Source organism: Marmota monax, unplaced genomic scaffold, assembly GCF_021218885.2.
Source record: "Marmota monax isolate L192 unplaced genomic scaffold, Marmota_monax_Labrador192_F-V1.1 WCK01_AAM20220418_F8-fsc00047, whole genome shotgun sequence".
In the NCBI taxonomy this organism is placed as follows: Eukaryota; Metazoa; Chordata; class Mammalia; order Rodentia; family Sciuridae; genus Marmota; species Marmota monax.
In genome coordinates this window covers 1,200,993-1,216,755 of record NW_026692072.1, presented here as the reverse complement: position 1 = coordinate 1,216,755, position 15,763 = coordinate 1,200,993, and the positions used below count along the sequence as shown (strand labels likewise).

At 53.1% G+C, this 15,763-nt stretch overlaps 1 protein-coding gene across 5 annotated transcripts in view; it reads left to right on the top strand.

The window, feature by feature from the left end:
- Abtb2 (ankyrin repeat and BTB domain containing 2) overlaps positions 1–15,763 on the top strand; it is a 162,354-nt gene extending 146,591 nt beyond the window's left edge. For 3 of the 5 annotated variants that reach the window (XM_046455879.2, XM_046455883.2, XM_046455882.2), the window contains exons 6-17: positions 387–476; positions 1,939–2,040; positions 3,635–3,731; positions 4,120–4,255; positions 5,704–5,933; positions 7,277–7,455; positions 7,677–7,782; positions 7,899–8,001; positions 8,467–8,557; positions 12,282–12,350; positions 12,889–13,002; positions 14,275–15,763. In XM_046455879.2, the coding sequence (XP_046311835.1) occupies positions 387–476; positions 1,939–2,040; positions 3,635–3,731; positions 4,120–4,255; positions 5,704–5,933; positions 7,277–7,455; positions 7,677–7,782; positions 7,899–8,001; positions 8,467–8,557; positions 12,282–12,350; positions 12,889–13,002; positions 14,275–14,472 (1,515 nt within the window). In that variant the 3' untranslated portion in view covers positions 14,473–15,763. Of the gene's footprint in view, positions 1–386; positions 477–1,938; positions 2,041–3,634; positions 3,732–4,119; positions 4,256–5,703; positions 5,934–7,276; positions 7,456–7,676; positions 7,783–7,898; positions 8,002–8,466; positions 8,558–12,281; positions 12,351–12,888; positions 13,003–13,751; positions 14,247–14,274 lie in introns of those variants that run through there. The other 2 variants (XM_046455880.2, XM_046455881.2) reach the window with 2 other exon arrangements.

Genomic DNA, 15,763 nt, shown 5'->3' with positions numbered 1-15,763 from the left:
TAAACTCACCCTCTTTTCTGCAGCCCTGTGAGGTAGACACAGCTGTCATTCCTGTGCTAAAGAGGACGAAACCGAGGCCCAGAGAGGACTCGTAACTTGTACAGTTTATAGTTCCCTCGGCAGAGGTAGCTGTTGTGCCCAAGTCTGGCTGTGGGCCCTTGCTTGTCTCCCTCTGGTATCTGCAGAGCTTGTGGGATTGCAACTGCTCAGCCTGCGGGTGCCCTGTGTCCAAGGGGCCTAGGAGGCACAAGGTGCAGGGGACTTCGGGATGAGCAGTTGGGTCAGGCAGGAGACCCACGTCTGGCATTTCTGAGGCAAAGGCCTACGGGATATGGGGTGTCGTGTCCTGTTCCAGACAGCTGAGCACCTGCCTTTGGTTCACGCAGGGTATGACACCGCTGATGTACGCGTGTGCTGCGGGGGACGAGGCCATGGTACAGATGCTCATTGATGCTGGGGCAAATCTGGATGTCCAGGTGAGCAAGCAGCAGGACGGTGCCAGGCCCTCACTTGGCAAGAGCACCCCAGGGTCTCCACTAGACAGGCTGTGGGTGATTTTTCAGACAACTGGGTCGATGTCTCAAGAGAATAGAAATAAAAAATACACAGAGATCATTACAAAGAACAGTTTCCTTAACATTTGGGCTGAGAGGGTGAGCTGACGGGAAAGAGAATGGCCAGGATTCTTTTTCTACAGAACCATTCCCCGTTTACCAGCCTAACCCCAAGCCCTCCCCATCATACCCAAATACTTCTCCCTGTGTCTCTGAGACATAATGTGGTCTTCTGCCATCTTTTGCCCAAGAATATTTACATCATTAATTGGACATCTACCCTTTTAAATTTTTTTTTTTTTTATTTTTAGTTATACCTGATAGTAGAATGTATTTTGACAGAATATAAATATATAAAGTATTACTTACTCTATTAGGTTCCCACTCTTGTGGTCATACATGATGTGGACTTACCGTTTGTGTATACAAATACAAGGCCAGGAAAGTTATGATCAATTAATTAATTATGATTAATTCTACTGTCTTTCCTGTTCCCTTCCCCTCTCCCTTCCCTTCATTACCCTTTGTCTAGTCCAATCTATTTCTATTATTCCGCAAATCAGAGAACATTTGGCCTTTGGTTTTTTCAGATAGGCTTATTTCACTTAGCATGATATTCTCTAGTTCCATCCATTTACTGGCAAATGCCATAATTTCATTCTTCTTTATGGCTGAAGAATATTTCATTGTGTGTGTATATATATACATACATACACACATACCCCACACATTTTCTTTATCCATTCATCCATTAAAGGACACCTAGGTTGTTTCCATAGCTTAGCTATTGTGAGTTGAGCTGCTATAAACATGGATGTGGGGCTGGGGATATAGCTCAGTTGATAGAGTACTTTCCTCGCAGGCACAAGGCCTGGGTTCCATCCCCAGCACCACAAAAAAAAAAAAAAAAAAAAAAAGGATGTGGCTGCGTCACTGTAATAGGCTGTTTTTAAGTCTTTGGGGTATAGACTGAGGAGTGGGATAACTGGATCAAATGGTGGCTCCATTCCAAGTTTTCTAAGGAATCTCCATGCTGCTTTGCATAATTGGTTGCACCAATATCCACCAGCAATGTATGAGAGTACCTTTCTCACCACATCCACACGAACATTTATTGTCCCTTGTATCCTTTATAACTGCCATTCTGATTGGAGTAAGATGGAATCTCAGTGTAGTTTTAATTTGCATTTCTTTAATTGCTACCCTTTCTTTTTGAGCTTTATCCACACAGTGCTCCAGATAGACGTTACCAACTGAATGTAGGTAGAAAGCACTTGAATTGACTCCAGTTCACCATCCCCTTCATTAAGATGCCTGTGTCACCTGCCCAGGAATGTCACCTACCCTAAGGTCATCTACCCTAATCATGTGTTGTTTTCTCCAGGTTCCAAGCAACTCTCCCAGGCACCCCTCCATCCACCCTGATAGCAGGCACTGGACCTCCCTGACATTTGCCGTGCTGCATGGACACATCTCTGTAGTCCAGGTGAGCCCCTCCCAGGTGCACAGCATGCCCCTGCTTCCCAGGTGGACTGGGCCCCAAGCATCACCCCAGTGTCACCCCTAAGGGCAGCTGCTATGAATCAGACCTCAGAGAGACTGTTTAAAGCCGGCTCCCTGATCAGCAGGGCAGCAGCCCACCCAGTGTGCCTCGAGAAAGGAGCAAGTAGAAGGATATGTGTAGAATTGTGGGAAACAAGAACCAGACCCAAGCAGAACAGGTCAGGCCTCAGTTCCTCTCACATGTGCACCCTAAGCACATGCTGGAGCTTCTCACCTCTGACCTCTGTGTGTACTGACAATCTGGCTCTATGCCTTGGTGTCCTTCCAGTTCTGCCCCCTCCCCATGTATAGGCTTGGTCTGTTTCCAGGTCCTGAGAGAGGACAGCTGGCACAGCTCAGCTGTCAAGCCAAGCTACATTGCTGCCCACCTTGGCCTAGGATGCCCCGCTGGCGTGGGGTGGGGTGGGGGTTCTAGGAATGGAAGCTGTGGGCAGAGCAGCAGGCACACGGCCACACACCACTCAACTCCCAGGTCCTCGGGTCACTGGTGCCTGCAGGGTTTCCTGGCCCTTCCTCATGGAAGCCCATATTATCTCTTGTCCCCTGATAGATTGGAAGTTCTGAGGGCACAGATTGTATCGAGCTTATTGGTGTTTGTCAACCTAACCCTGACCTATACTAGGGACTCCAAGTGGTCATTGCCTGGCTGGCTACCTCACCTGGCCTGCTTTGCAGTTACTGCCCTATGAGCACCTGAGCAGAGGGCCCATAGGGTGTGCCCTGGGCTTGCCTGGACTAGCGCCCAGTTTCACCCTGTCGGGCAGGCCTTCCTCTGCACTGACCCAGGCAGTGGGAGTGACTGATTTCTGACTGACAAGCCTCCAGCAGGTGGCCTCCCCGCCCCCACCCTCGAGTGGATCTGAGAGTCAGCCTAGGCACTGCCCCTGCCCAAGGGCCAGGCCAGGCCCAGCCCTCCTGGAACTACTTGGTATCTGTTAAGCCTGCCCCTGATGGAGCAAGGAGAGGCCATTTGTTGTCCTGGACAGTGTGTGACATTCTGCCCGGCTCCCTCACTTGCCAGCCTGGGGTACTAGCTCTTCAGCCCATCGTGGGCTGAGCTGATTCACTTCATTTAATCTCGGCAGCACCACAGGGCAGGCCTCTCTTCCCATCTTGCAGACAGGGAAGACTGAAGCTCAGGGTGTTGATGTCTCTGCCCCGGGTCACTCACTGGTCAGTGTCCAGAACGGCACCCTGCTGCCTCCCAGGGCCTCAGTTTCCCACTGTAGGTCACAAGTGACACTCTCTATTCTGTCATCTGTGTGAGTTCTCAGAAAGGTAACTGACGTATTTGGGAAAGCATTTGAAAAAGAGCAGTGACTCATAATTTCATGGCCCAGGTTCACAAGAGTGGAGTTGAAGCTTCTAGAATTTCTGAGCCCTGAGGGTAACCAGGAGTTCTAAAAGTCCAGTTCTTCAGGGGCCAGGATGAGCCGTGTCTTGATCACATGCCTGGGGAGAACTGTCCCCCAGCCCCCCTGTGCACTGAGTGATGTCCTCCCCCTGTGTCCTGGCAGCTGCTGCTGGATGCTGGTGCCCATGTGGAGGGCTCAGCAGTGAACAGTGGTGAGGACAGCTATGCGGAGACACCCCTGCAGCTGGCCTCTGCGGCTGGTAGGTACCCCACTGCCCTGCCCAGCCAGACCTCTCATTGCCAGGAGGCTCCGTCTACCCTGTGGAATCACCAGGCTGGGCATTTGGCCACACACTCCCTTTGGGGATGCTTGAAATCCCTCCTGGGCCACTGGGAGTTTCCCCTTGTCCCCATCCATCAGTGTTTCTGCTGAGTGTGGTCCCCAGACAGGTCAGCAGGGGAGGTGGGGCAGGATACACCTTCCTCCTCTCTACCTCTCACCAGCACTCCATCTGCACCACATGCAGTCAGCGTGGCTCCCCACGCCCGTATTCAGAGTTTAGAGTGCCCCTGTCCCCATCTCTTTTGCCTCAGCATTCCTGGTCAGCCACCATCTCATTGTCCTGGCATTAACCCCTTGTCTTTTAGGGAACTACGAACTGGTCAGCTTGCTGCTGGGCCGAGGCGCCGACCCCCTCCTCAGCATGCTCGAGGCCAATGGCATGGCGTCCTCCCTCCACGAGGACATGAACTGCTTCAGCCACTCAGCCGCCCACGGCCACAGGTACCTGCCCCACCTGACCTGGGGGCATTAAAACAACCTCTGAGCAGCCTGGACACACACACCCCAAGTGGTAGCAGAAGAGCAGCCTTTCCAGAAGCTAGAGCCTATGTCAATGAGAAAGATGCAGATCCACAGGGGCCTAAACAGTGGAGGCCTGGGGACACTGGTGGTGGGTGGCTCAGAGACTGGAACTGAGTAGACAGTCCCATTTTCCAATAAGTTGGCTGCAGGGTCTGCTCAAGATCACTTCCCCTTCATGCTTGGTGGCAATTTCAGGGTACCTTAGGGACTTTCACAAAGTGTATGGCTCACCCAGGTGGAAGCTCCTGTGGCTCTGCAGGAAATCACATTTTGCTCCAGAAACAGATGGTGGATCTTCCCAGGGTTTTAACAGTCAAACTACAGCAAGACCGTCCTGGAGTGGCGGGGCAGGCAGAGGAAAAAAGAGGTTATTAGAGGGCAAAGGAGGAGCCAGAAAAGGGCTGGTGGGCCAGTCACCTGCTTGCAGCTCTCAGGTGGCTTCTCACCACAAGTCTTGTGTTCTTGCAGTGCCCGGTCCCCCATTCTTGTCCTCTGTACTCACCCACCTAAATTCACCTCCCTTCTGGTCCAGTCTGTCCATCCTGCCTGGGCCTCTCTGCACTGTGTTTACCCCCCAGTGGCCTCTCCACCCTGTGGGCAGCTGTTTGTTTCTCTGCCTCTCTGGGACACAGGCTCTGTGCTGTGAGTTTGGAGAGGTGTGGAGAAGGCCTGGCCCCTAGGTGACATTTGGGTCCCACTGTGCTGAAGCCACCCCAGGATGTCACAGGAGGAGGCTGGTCTGCACTGCTCCCAGCGTAACCTAGAGCAAGATGTGGTCGGTCTTAACCTGTAACTGGTGAAGCCTGGGGGACGCGGCACTTGTTGAGCCTCCCATTCTATATTTGTATGAGTTCCACATAGGACGGCACGGGGGACCGGACTGCTTACATACTATCTTATTCACTTCCTCCTCATTGACTCGAGAACAAATGCGGACTGCCTAGGTGTGTCCCTGTTTCAGGCACTTTTATGTGTGCTGCTGTACAGGAGTTGCTGCCACCCGTCAGGCTCTGCAGGCGCACAGTGGCTTAATATCAGCGTCTGGAGAGGGTGATGCTAGTGCCCTGTCCTACAGGTGACAGAGCAGTCAGGGCTCAGTCTATGTGAGATCCCATAGCCAAGATGTCAGGGACTGCTTAGCCCCAAAGCCTTTGATACCTCAGTAATACAGGATAGCAGAAGGGTGGGGTCCCTTGCACCCTCCCTTTTCTCTTGCAGATGGCTGGAGATGGGTACCTTTGTGGGAGGGGAAGGAGCCCTCAGGTGCCCTGCAGCAGCCCATCTGGGCCACAAGGCTCTAGAAGGCCGCTCAGATGGGCACTGCCCATTCATGTAGGGGACCTCAGGTCTTATCCTTTGGCCCACAGGAATGTCCTGAGGAAGCTCCTGACTCAGCCACAACAGGCCAAAGCAGATGTGCTGTCCCTGGAGGAGATCCTGGCTGAAGGCGTGGAGGAAAGTGACACCTCGAGCCAGGGCAGCGGCAGCGAGGGGCCCATGCGGCTGAGCCGAACACGCACGAAGGCCCTGCAGGAGGCCATGTACTACAGCGCTGAGCACGGCTACGTGGACATCACCATGGAGCTGAGGGCACTGGGTGAGGCCCCGCAGGCGTGCAGACATGCACACAGCAAGCACACCTACACCCGGGCATGCAGTCACCCAGCAGACCAGAGGGCTGGGACCTGCAGGGTAGACCGAGGCCTCTGGGCAGCTGAGCACAGGTGTGGCTGGGGCATGTCTGCTCCCTGACCAGGACAAGTGATGCCCTGGGCCTCAGATGGTCCTTAGCAGTGACAAATCAGGAAGTCATGGCCCCATGCCTTCTAGTGCCTCTGGCCTGCCCTCCTCCCTGGTCACAGCCCAGAAACATAGAGCACTGGGAGCTTCTGTGGCACCCTGAGGGTTTGTACACAGAGAGTCACCAGGTCCGGTTGCTTGCCCAACCTTTCAGTGCTTGGGTGTACAAGGCTGAGGACTTTGTCCTCCAGGGAGGCTGGTCAGACAGACCTACTTGAGCCAGGTCCTGTTAGCTGCACACCATGCAGTACCCGAGTCCCAGATGCCTCTCTTCCCATGGGTTTAGTGCTGATGATCAACTAAGAATGGGAAGGCATCACCCGAAGCACGAGGCCTGGTACCCACCGTGATAGCAATGTTGTTATTACCCGGGGCCATAGTGCACAAACCCTCAGGGCTGGGCCAGAAAAGCAGCGAGGCGGCTCTGCTGGGAAATGGGGACATCACTCCTGCCCAGTGTGCTGGCCCCACCCACCTCCCTGGGTCTCTGGGCAAGGCCACGGGGCCTTTTTAATTCCGTCAGGCTGCAGGGTGAGAAGCTACCACTCTAAGCGTCAGGAATGACTGGTTTTTGTCTTGAACTTCACATAGCAGTTTTAAATTACTCTGTGGCCCCGCTGACACACTCCAGGGAACTGGTAAACATTACACACCTAGATGTGCACTGGCATACCAAGCTGGCTGCTGGGAACCCCTCTGTGATAGGACAGGGTTCATTTCAGGTTTCTGTATAGGATGGGGCCCTTGTTCTTGAATGTCCTGCATACTTTCTGGGGTATCCACGTCTACCTGGCCACCCCTCCAGAATTAGTGGATCTTCCCCAGCAAATAATTCTAGGGCCCAACAAGCAATGAGGAAAGAGATCCACAGGTTTGGTGGTGGATTTTTAGAGATTGGATCCCCTGCACTTGGGCTGAAGTCATTCCTCCACCTCAGGTGATGAGAACCTGAGATGGCCCTCTGGCTGACCAGTGAGGCCTCTACATGAATTAGTGCTCTCATCACACAGCCACACTGGGAGTTGTCACTCAGTTCACAGGGATGGGGCAGGTGGCCAGGTAGGGGGTCATGGTGAGAGCCTGTCATAGGGTCTGTGCTGAAGTGCCTTGCGAGGTGAATGACGCCTCCCCCACTGGCAGGTGTCCCCTGGAAGCTGCACATCTGGATCGAGTCTCTGCGGACCTCCTTCTCCCAGTCGAGGTACTCGGTGGTGCAGAGCCTGCTGCGGGACTTCAGCTCCATCAAGGAGGAGGAATACAATGAGGAGCTGGTGACCGAGGGTTTGCAGCTCATGTTTGACATCCTCAAGACCAGCAAGGTGAGTGTGACCAAGACATGGGCACCCTAGCACCGGGGCTTGTCCAGCCTGGCTGCGAGGGCAGAGGCCGAAGCTCTATCTGGGCTGTAGTCTGGCCAAGCCAGTTCCAGCAGAACAAGACAGCGGCTGCTGTAATCCTAGCCTAAACCTTGAAATAAACTGACATATCTGCAGCAATAGAGGGGCAGTGGTGGTTCATGGGCCCTCTCCGCCTCCCACAGAATGACTCAGTCATCCAGCAGCTGGCCACCATCTTCACACACTGCTACGGCAGCAGCCCCATCCCCAGCATCCCAGAGATCCGGAAGACCCTGCCAGCCAGGCTAGGTGAGGCCTGTCTCCTCTTCCTTTTCTCCCCTTTGCGCCCCATCCCCTCCCTCAGCACACTTAGGAGCCCTAGAGGTGGGCACCTCCGCCAGTTTCCCATCTTACCCTTTTCACAGACCCTCACTTTCTGAACAACAAGGAGATGTCAGATGTGACCTTCCTGGTAGAAGGAAAGCTGTTTTATGCACACAAAGTCCTGCTGGTGACAGCTTCCAACAGGTACGAGCCACGGGTAACAGCGGCAGCTAGTCAGATTGGAGGTGCTAGAGCAGAGCAGCCAGAAGCAGTAGCACTTGCAGGCCCTTCCTGTCACCAGAGTCCCCTCTACCCCTGGTGTGTGTGTGTATTGGGGGGGGGGGGTGTGCTGAGACAGACTGCATAGCAGGCACAGTAGGAGCAGGGCCCAGAGTGTAACAGGAGAGCTCAGAGGAAGGGCTGTCCATCCTGCTGCATTATTGCTTCTGAAATGAAGAGGCAGGGCTCCACCAGAGTCATCAGGCCAGCCATCATCCCAGGATGATATAAAATGTCACTTGCCTCAAGTTATTTTGGGAACACAGCAGTCATTTTTTACAGTGCTCCGTCTTCCAATTGCTGGTCAGGCGACAGACGGTGCCTTCCGCCACGATGATGAAGTGAGAAGTCATGTTCAAGCCTCTCCTTGGTTCATCTTTTTTGCCCCAGGTTCAAGACACTAATGACCAATAGATCAGAACAAGATGGGGACAGCAGCAAGACCATCGAGATCAGCGACATGAAGTACCACATTTTTCAGGTATGTAGCTCAGTGCTATGCTCTTCTGGGACGGGGTGCCTTCCCCCAAGCCTACACTTGTCCCTCTGGGGTTAGGTACAGCTGTGAGTTGGCCTTGCTCTTCCACTGTCCCTCATGCCCTCTGATTTTCGTGGTCAGATGAGAATGTTCAGGTCCTCCTGTGTACAGAGAGCCATCCCAGTGTGGGGCTGTGGCTTCAGAGCCTGTCATGGGTCCTGAACTTGAAGCTCCAGACCATCTTCAGATGGGCATATGCCTGAAGTGTGGGCCCTTGTATCAGCGTGAGCTCCCGGCAATGAGCCTCCTTGAGGGCTTGCTGGAAACAGGCCCTGGCCCACCCCGGCCTCCTGCCCCAGACCCTACACCTTCATAAGCTGCCCAGGTGGGTCACTCACATAGTGCAGCTGGGGAAAGGCTGGTATGAGAGACGCTCCATTCCCCAAGCATCAAACCCTGGCCAGACAGGAAAAACTGAGGAGCTTCTCCAGCTGAACTCCTCCAGAGGCCAAGAGGGTTTCATCTAAGGAAAGAAATAACAGAAAGCATAGCATGGCATGGATGTACAGGGAGCCACCAACAGAATGGCCAATTTCCTTTCCCATGCTCCCTTGAGTCACATGTTTACTATAGAGAGGTAACAGGATCTCCAGTCTCAGCAAGACAAGAAATGAAACAGAGGGGTATGCATGGGGTCTGGTGGTACAGGAAAAGGGTGTTTCCCCCAAAAGTGAGGAGATGAGGGGGCACATCTTCCCGTCTCAAAGACCAGTGAGAAGGAGCTCCAGGTAGAGGGAACAGCAAATGCAGAGGCCATGGGTTATCAATTCGGAACCACCAGGAATAAGCCATGGCCTGAAGGACTTGGACCCAAAAACTGGACTGGGGAAGCTTCAAAGGCTTTGGGGAGGATGGGCTCTCATCACAGCCCTAGGGGACATAGGCATATTGTTATCCCCTTTTGGCTGATGAATCAGAAGCACAGAGAAGTTGAGTATTGGCTTAGGTTACACAGTTGGGAAGTGATAGAGCCAAGATTCAAACTCCAGACCTGTGCAGCATTTACATTTAGAAAGGACCAGAGGGCACGACTCTACCTGGAGCCCCAGCAGGAGATAGAGGAAAGTGGACCAGGGTGAATGGATGGGACGCAGTAACTGACCAGGGGAGAATGGGGGTGGGGGAAGCAGGGAAGAGACCCTAGGTTCTGGCCTGAGTGTGGAGGCGTCTCCCCTTCCCTCTTTCTCATCCCTTGTCAAACTCACTGGGGCAGCTTCACATACTTGTTTGGTCCAGAAACCCAAAGTTCAGGTGAGGTGGAGAACACAGTGGAGTCATAACAGAGGCGGATCTGGAGGAGAGTGGGGACAGAGTGACACCGCTGGGACATGTGGAGCTGGCTGCCCAGCAAAGCTACTTTGCTTACCTGCTGGGCCAAGGGAGGGCAGAGCAGATCAGGCTTAGTCGAGAGGTTAAATAGGAACAGGACCAATATTTGTGGCACACATGGCTTTGAAAGTACTGCCTCCTCCCCAGGCCTCTGAGGCTGATGGTGGACTTATCCCTTGGGGGTCTATGTATACAGACTCTGCAGTTAGGAGAGGCCCCCCCAAACATCCACTCCTGATTTCCAGGCTCCCCTGGAGGGATCAGCCTACAGCCACAAGCCAGGATCAGGGTTTCCTAACAGAGCCACCCCCAGATACCTCAGTAGCTCTCATAGAACTGAGAAGGAAGGAAAGAGCTCATCACCTTTGTTTTCTAATGGAGGAAACAGAAACCTGAGGAGATCAAATCTCATATAAAGATAATGAGAATCACATATTACAGATTAAAATATCGTAGTCAGATTTTTTAAAACACTAAATTAACTGGATGTGCTGGTATATGCCTGTAATCTGAGCAATTCAGGAGGCTGAGGCCAGAGGATCACAAGTTGAAGGTCAGCCTCACCAACTAAATATTAAAAGCGCTGGGGATGTAGCTCAGTGGTAAAGCATTCCTGGTTCAATCCTAGTACCTACCTGCCAACCAAAAAAAAAAGTTTAAATTAATTTTAATATGTAATTACTGAGATGTTTTATACCAAGATTTCAAAATCCAGTGTGTATTTACACAGCGTAACTTAATCCAGACGAGTCACAGCTCGAGTGCTTGGAAGCCACATCTGGCCAGGGCTAGCATATTGGATGGTAGGTCTAGAGACTTAACAAGCATGGTAAACCTAGGCCTTTGAAGAACAGCCCCAAAGGTCCCAACCCTGCCATTCTGACATGGCTTCTGAGGTCCTGTCTCTGCACTACAGTCTCCTGGTGGCCCACTCACAGCAGAAGGAAAGCCTGCCATCCCTCTACAGCTGGTCCTGCCTGTGGCATTTCCTCTGGCAGCCCTTAGGGCAGGTGACCCCATCTGTTGGGGGCTGCCAGGCAATGCAAAATTAGCCTCCCTCCACAAGGCTCCAAGGGAGCAGTTCTGACCTGGCTTCTGGGGACCATATGCATCAGGAAGACCCCAGGGAGGTCCACGCACTACTGCTGGCAGGGGCTTACAGAAATCAGCTCCTAAAAGCCAGCACGAGGTGGCCTTCCAGGCTGTGGCAGGGGACCACAAGCTGGCTGCCTAGATCCCCAACCTCTTGCCAAGAGGCTGCTCTGAGGCCATCCCTTAGCAAAGAATCCTGGAAGATTTGACCCACCTACCCTGTTCCAACCCTGGGCATCTAGCATCTGTGCCTTGTCCTGCAGGCACTGCCACTCAGCACAGAAGGGCTAAGACATGCACCATCCCAAGGGACAGACAGTGGAAGTGCAATTATAATATGACTATGCAGCTTCCCTCCAGGGCTGCACAAGGCCCACGAGGCCCACTTTCCTGGGGACAGGCTGATGTCTCCCAGTACCTGGCCCCTGCAGGCTGCTCCTCTTCCCACCGCTGGGCTGTCTCCCAGACCCTCTGGTGCTTCTCTGGCCTGAAGGCCAGTCCTAACAGAGCCCAATTGCGCCGGCTGGAGGGCTGGAGCCTGTTTACCTAGTCGCTTGCCAGGGCCCTGCTGGGGCTGTTCCTTCAGCCAACCCGAGAGAATTGTTTTTCTTTTTCCAGCTGGGAACCTCACCAGGCTCCAGTGTGATGGCAGAGTTTGTAACTTAGATTTAAAAACTAAATATAGCTCCCCTTCCTGTGGCATGGCAGACCCCCCACCAAATTCCTGAGAGCCCCAGGCAGAGATGTGAGCCCCAGATGAGGACCTAGGCTCTACACTTTGTTTTTAGGGCACAGACCTTCCTGAGTGTTCACATATGGCCTTCTGAGGGTGGCAAGTTAGACAGTTGTCCCCTCGGAGACTCGCCTCCCTCCTGGCTCCACGTGTAGAATTTAAACAACACAAGCCAAGAGCAGTGTGGAGACATGAGTGGCTGACTCAAGCCAAGCCCTCTTCTCTCCAGGGCTCTCAGGGTTGTCATGAGGCTAAAAGGGAAGCCCCACCCACCCCAGGGACAGGAGCCCATCATCCAAGGAAGGTGTCAGGAGATGGTCTTGGAGATGGCTGCAAGAGGTGGCATTTCAGGGAAAACACAGCATTTGAGAATCTCACTCTAAGCAAAAAAGACAAAAGTTAGGGGACTGCAGCAAGGCAAGATGGGAAGGCCCAGGGGAGCACCCTGGGGGCTGGGTATGGACCTGCACGCTGTGTCTGACTGGTTCTCACCAAGGGCTTCTTCCGTGGCAGATGATGATGCAGTACCTGTACTACGGAGGGACAGAGTCCATGGAAATCCCCACTGCTGACATCTTGGAGGTGAGCGTCCCTCATCTTCTCTGCATGTGTGCTCTCCAGCTCTAGGCGCCTGTAGGCCTCAGCCCCACTCTCAAAAACAACATTTGGAGGGGTAAAAGGGGAGGAAGGTGACTTCTGTGAGGACCTCATGCTTCCTTGTTGGATCCTTCCTTTCATCTACCAAGAACAGTTCTGAAATAAGTTTGGAGACTGGGAATTGTGTATAGCACTGAGCCCACAGGTTAAAAAAGGACAGATGGTTCCTGGGCCTCTCACTCACCTGGCCACTGCTGGCCTGGGTGCTTGGTTCAGCAGCTCATGTAGATGAAGCACATGACTCAGACCTGACATTGCTTGTCACCCATTCTGTGCCTCCCCCATTGTCCCTGTTAATACCGAGATGGCCTAGAGCAAAAACAAATCCAGGCCATCACCTCTGCCCCGCAATTGAACAACAACGAGGCTGGGCCTAAGGCTTGCAGGAAGCAGGGCACACTCTCTGATGCCCAGGCCACAAGCCTGGTCACAAGTACTCAAGTCTGCTTTGCCTCCCTACCAGCTGCTGTCTGCTGCCAGCCTGTTCCAGCTGGACGCACTGCAGAGGCACTGTGAGATCCTGTGCTCACAGACCCTCAGTGTGGAGAGCGCTGTGAACACCTACAAATATGCCAAGGTGAGCACTAGGGACACTGAAGCCACCTCCCAGTCACACACTACTCCACTGGCTCTGCTCAGTGGCCACACCATGGGAAGGGCAGTGGAGGGTGCTGAGGTGTTAGCAGCAACCCCCTCTGTGATCACTGCCACCCACACATGGTCATATTCCAGCTTGGCCCCACGCCATGGAGCTCTGTGGACCAGAGCGGTAACCGAGTCTGTGTCAAATCAACTCCTCAAGTTCCCTTGGCTTCCTCCCACCACCCCGTCTTCCATATTCCAGCAAACAGTACTGTAATCTGCTTGACTCAAAACCCATTAGTTTTGATTTTTTTTTTTTTTTTTTTTTTAAAAACCTCCCACATCTTGGTCACCTACTTCTGATAGACATCAACAGTCTGTCCGTTCCATCTCCTGTCCCCACTCTGCAACCTCATCTCTGATAACTGCCTTGGCCTCATCCCCCTACTCCCTTGCCTCTCTTCTGCCATCCAAAAGGTTCTTTTGAAAGTCCAAATGTCACCCCCTAATTGAGGCCCTCAGAGGTTTCCCACTGCTTGCAAACTAAAGAGCCAACCCTCAACGTGCTACCCAGGAACCACAGCACAACCCTGCCTCGACACACTAGCCTGCCTTCTCAGCTTGCCCAGGTCTCCTGTGAAAACCATTCCCTCTTCCCAAGTCCAGCCCTTTGCGTCAGATGTCCCCAGACCTCCCACAAGCCACCCTATCACTCTACATCACCAGCTTTTATCTCCTTGGCAGCCTTGGGCACTGTCTGCAATCACCTTATCTGGCTGATTCCTTGGCTGTTGTCTCCCCCATCCCAGAACATTAGCTGCAGAGAGCCTTGTAGAGACGTGACCTCAGCACCTAATGCCCAGAGCCAGCTGACGTGTGTTCAGTTAAGTTATGAGCATCCACCAAGTGGGCACTCCTGTGCTAAGCCTTGTACTGGACGCTAGACAGTCCCTTCTCTTAGCAAGGGGGATGACTGCTGTTCAATAAGATGTCACTCATGTGACACAGGCAAAGAAAGACTTCAATAATACTCTTGATGGCACGGCTAGGACTTGAACCAATAGGACCTGCTCCCAGGTGCTTATGGAAGGGACTCAGATATGGGGGAGGTGGCCTCAAGATGCAGATGGGGAACACTTCCCCTGGGGCCAGGGCAAAGTTTAAGCTGGGCTTTGGCCCTGGGTGGGTGACATCTGGGGTTGAGGTTGGGGGGCAGTTGCAGGTAGTCTGTGCAAGTGTACCTCACCCCTCTTCTCCCTGCCCACAGATCCACAATGCCCCAGAACTGGCCCTGTTCTGCGAGGGCTTCTTCCTCAAGCACATGAAAGCCCTGCTGGAGCAGGACGCCTTCCGGCAGCTCATCTACGGCCGCAGCAGCAAAGTGCAGGGCCTGGACCCGCTGCAGGACCTGCAGAGCACCCTGGCCGAGCGTGTGCACTCTGTCTACGTCACTTCCCGAGTGTGAGGCAGAAGCGGGAACAGCTGGCCCACACCATGGGGGTACAAAAAGGTGCCAGGAACAGAACCACCAGGGCCCTGAAGAGGAGACATAGGCGCTCATGGGGCTGTTCCCTTCCTTCCCCCAGACACCCACCCTGGTGTTGATAGATCCGGGTAGGCAGATGGCCCTGAGCCAACCCATCATGCTAGGCAGCCTCAACCCTGAGCTAATGGATTCAACAGCCAGTGACTGGCAAAGGGGCGTATGGCACTTCTCTGTACATTTTTACCTTAAGGACTTCCCAGCACCCCCACCGCATGCCCTTTCCCCTCAGATGGTCGGACCTGCTCCTGAACTTACCCCTGCTCCAAGCTGTACCTGCCCCTGGGCCTCACTGAGCTCTGACCATCGAAGCTGGGGCTCTTGGGACGGTGGGCATACTAATGAATGTATAGAATGTAACCTCTGAGCCCAGACCATTCAGTGCAAAAGCTGGTATTTTCCTAAGTGTCCAGAGGAAAGGCCGCCCAAATTCCCGCACCTGTCCTTCAGGCTGTGCCTTTGAAAGGCTTGACAGGGGCCTGCTTTGAGTCTTCCATTTTCTCTGGAGCCTGGGCCGACAGAGACCCTCTTTTTAGGACTGCTAACTTACAATTCCAGCTGATGGCTTCTGAGGCCAGGGTGCTGGCAGAGCTCAGTGGCCTTAGCTATGGCTGCTGTTGTTAGGGTCCAAAGTAAAGGGGGGATTCTGGAACCTCAGGCCTAGACCTAGGCTACCTGTTGGCTCAGGCGGCAGCACCTACTCGTCCTCCCTGGCTGAGTCTCTCAAATGAAAGGTTTCTTTAACTCAGGACTAGAGAGAGGGCCCACTTCTCATTGTGGCTCTTGGGCAAAAAGGACAGGGCAGTGGTGGAAGGGCTGGGAGAAGAGGCCCTTCAGCAGAGTACCCCCACAACTTCCCAGTCTTTGGGCTCTCCTGGGGTAGAGAGAGACCAAAAACTGGCCTGTTTATTATGGACCAGACATTGGGGCAACGTCAAAGACAGCTTGCTCTAGGTGGAGCCTGGCTGCACCTTAGAAACTATTTATTCATCAAAAGCCCCAGGCATTTTCAGGAGATGTCACTTGCTCAGCCTGAAAAGCCCCTGGGGCTTGCAATCCTAGAAAATATTTTCAACTAGCTGCTTGAGCTGGATGTACAAAGGAATAGGTGTTATTTTATTGCTGTAATATTGTATGATACAGTAACTGTATATTAATGTCACTTATTGTAAATGTACCATGGTTTTATTAACAATAAACTCATTAACAGTAA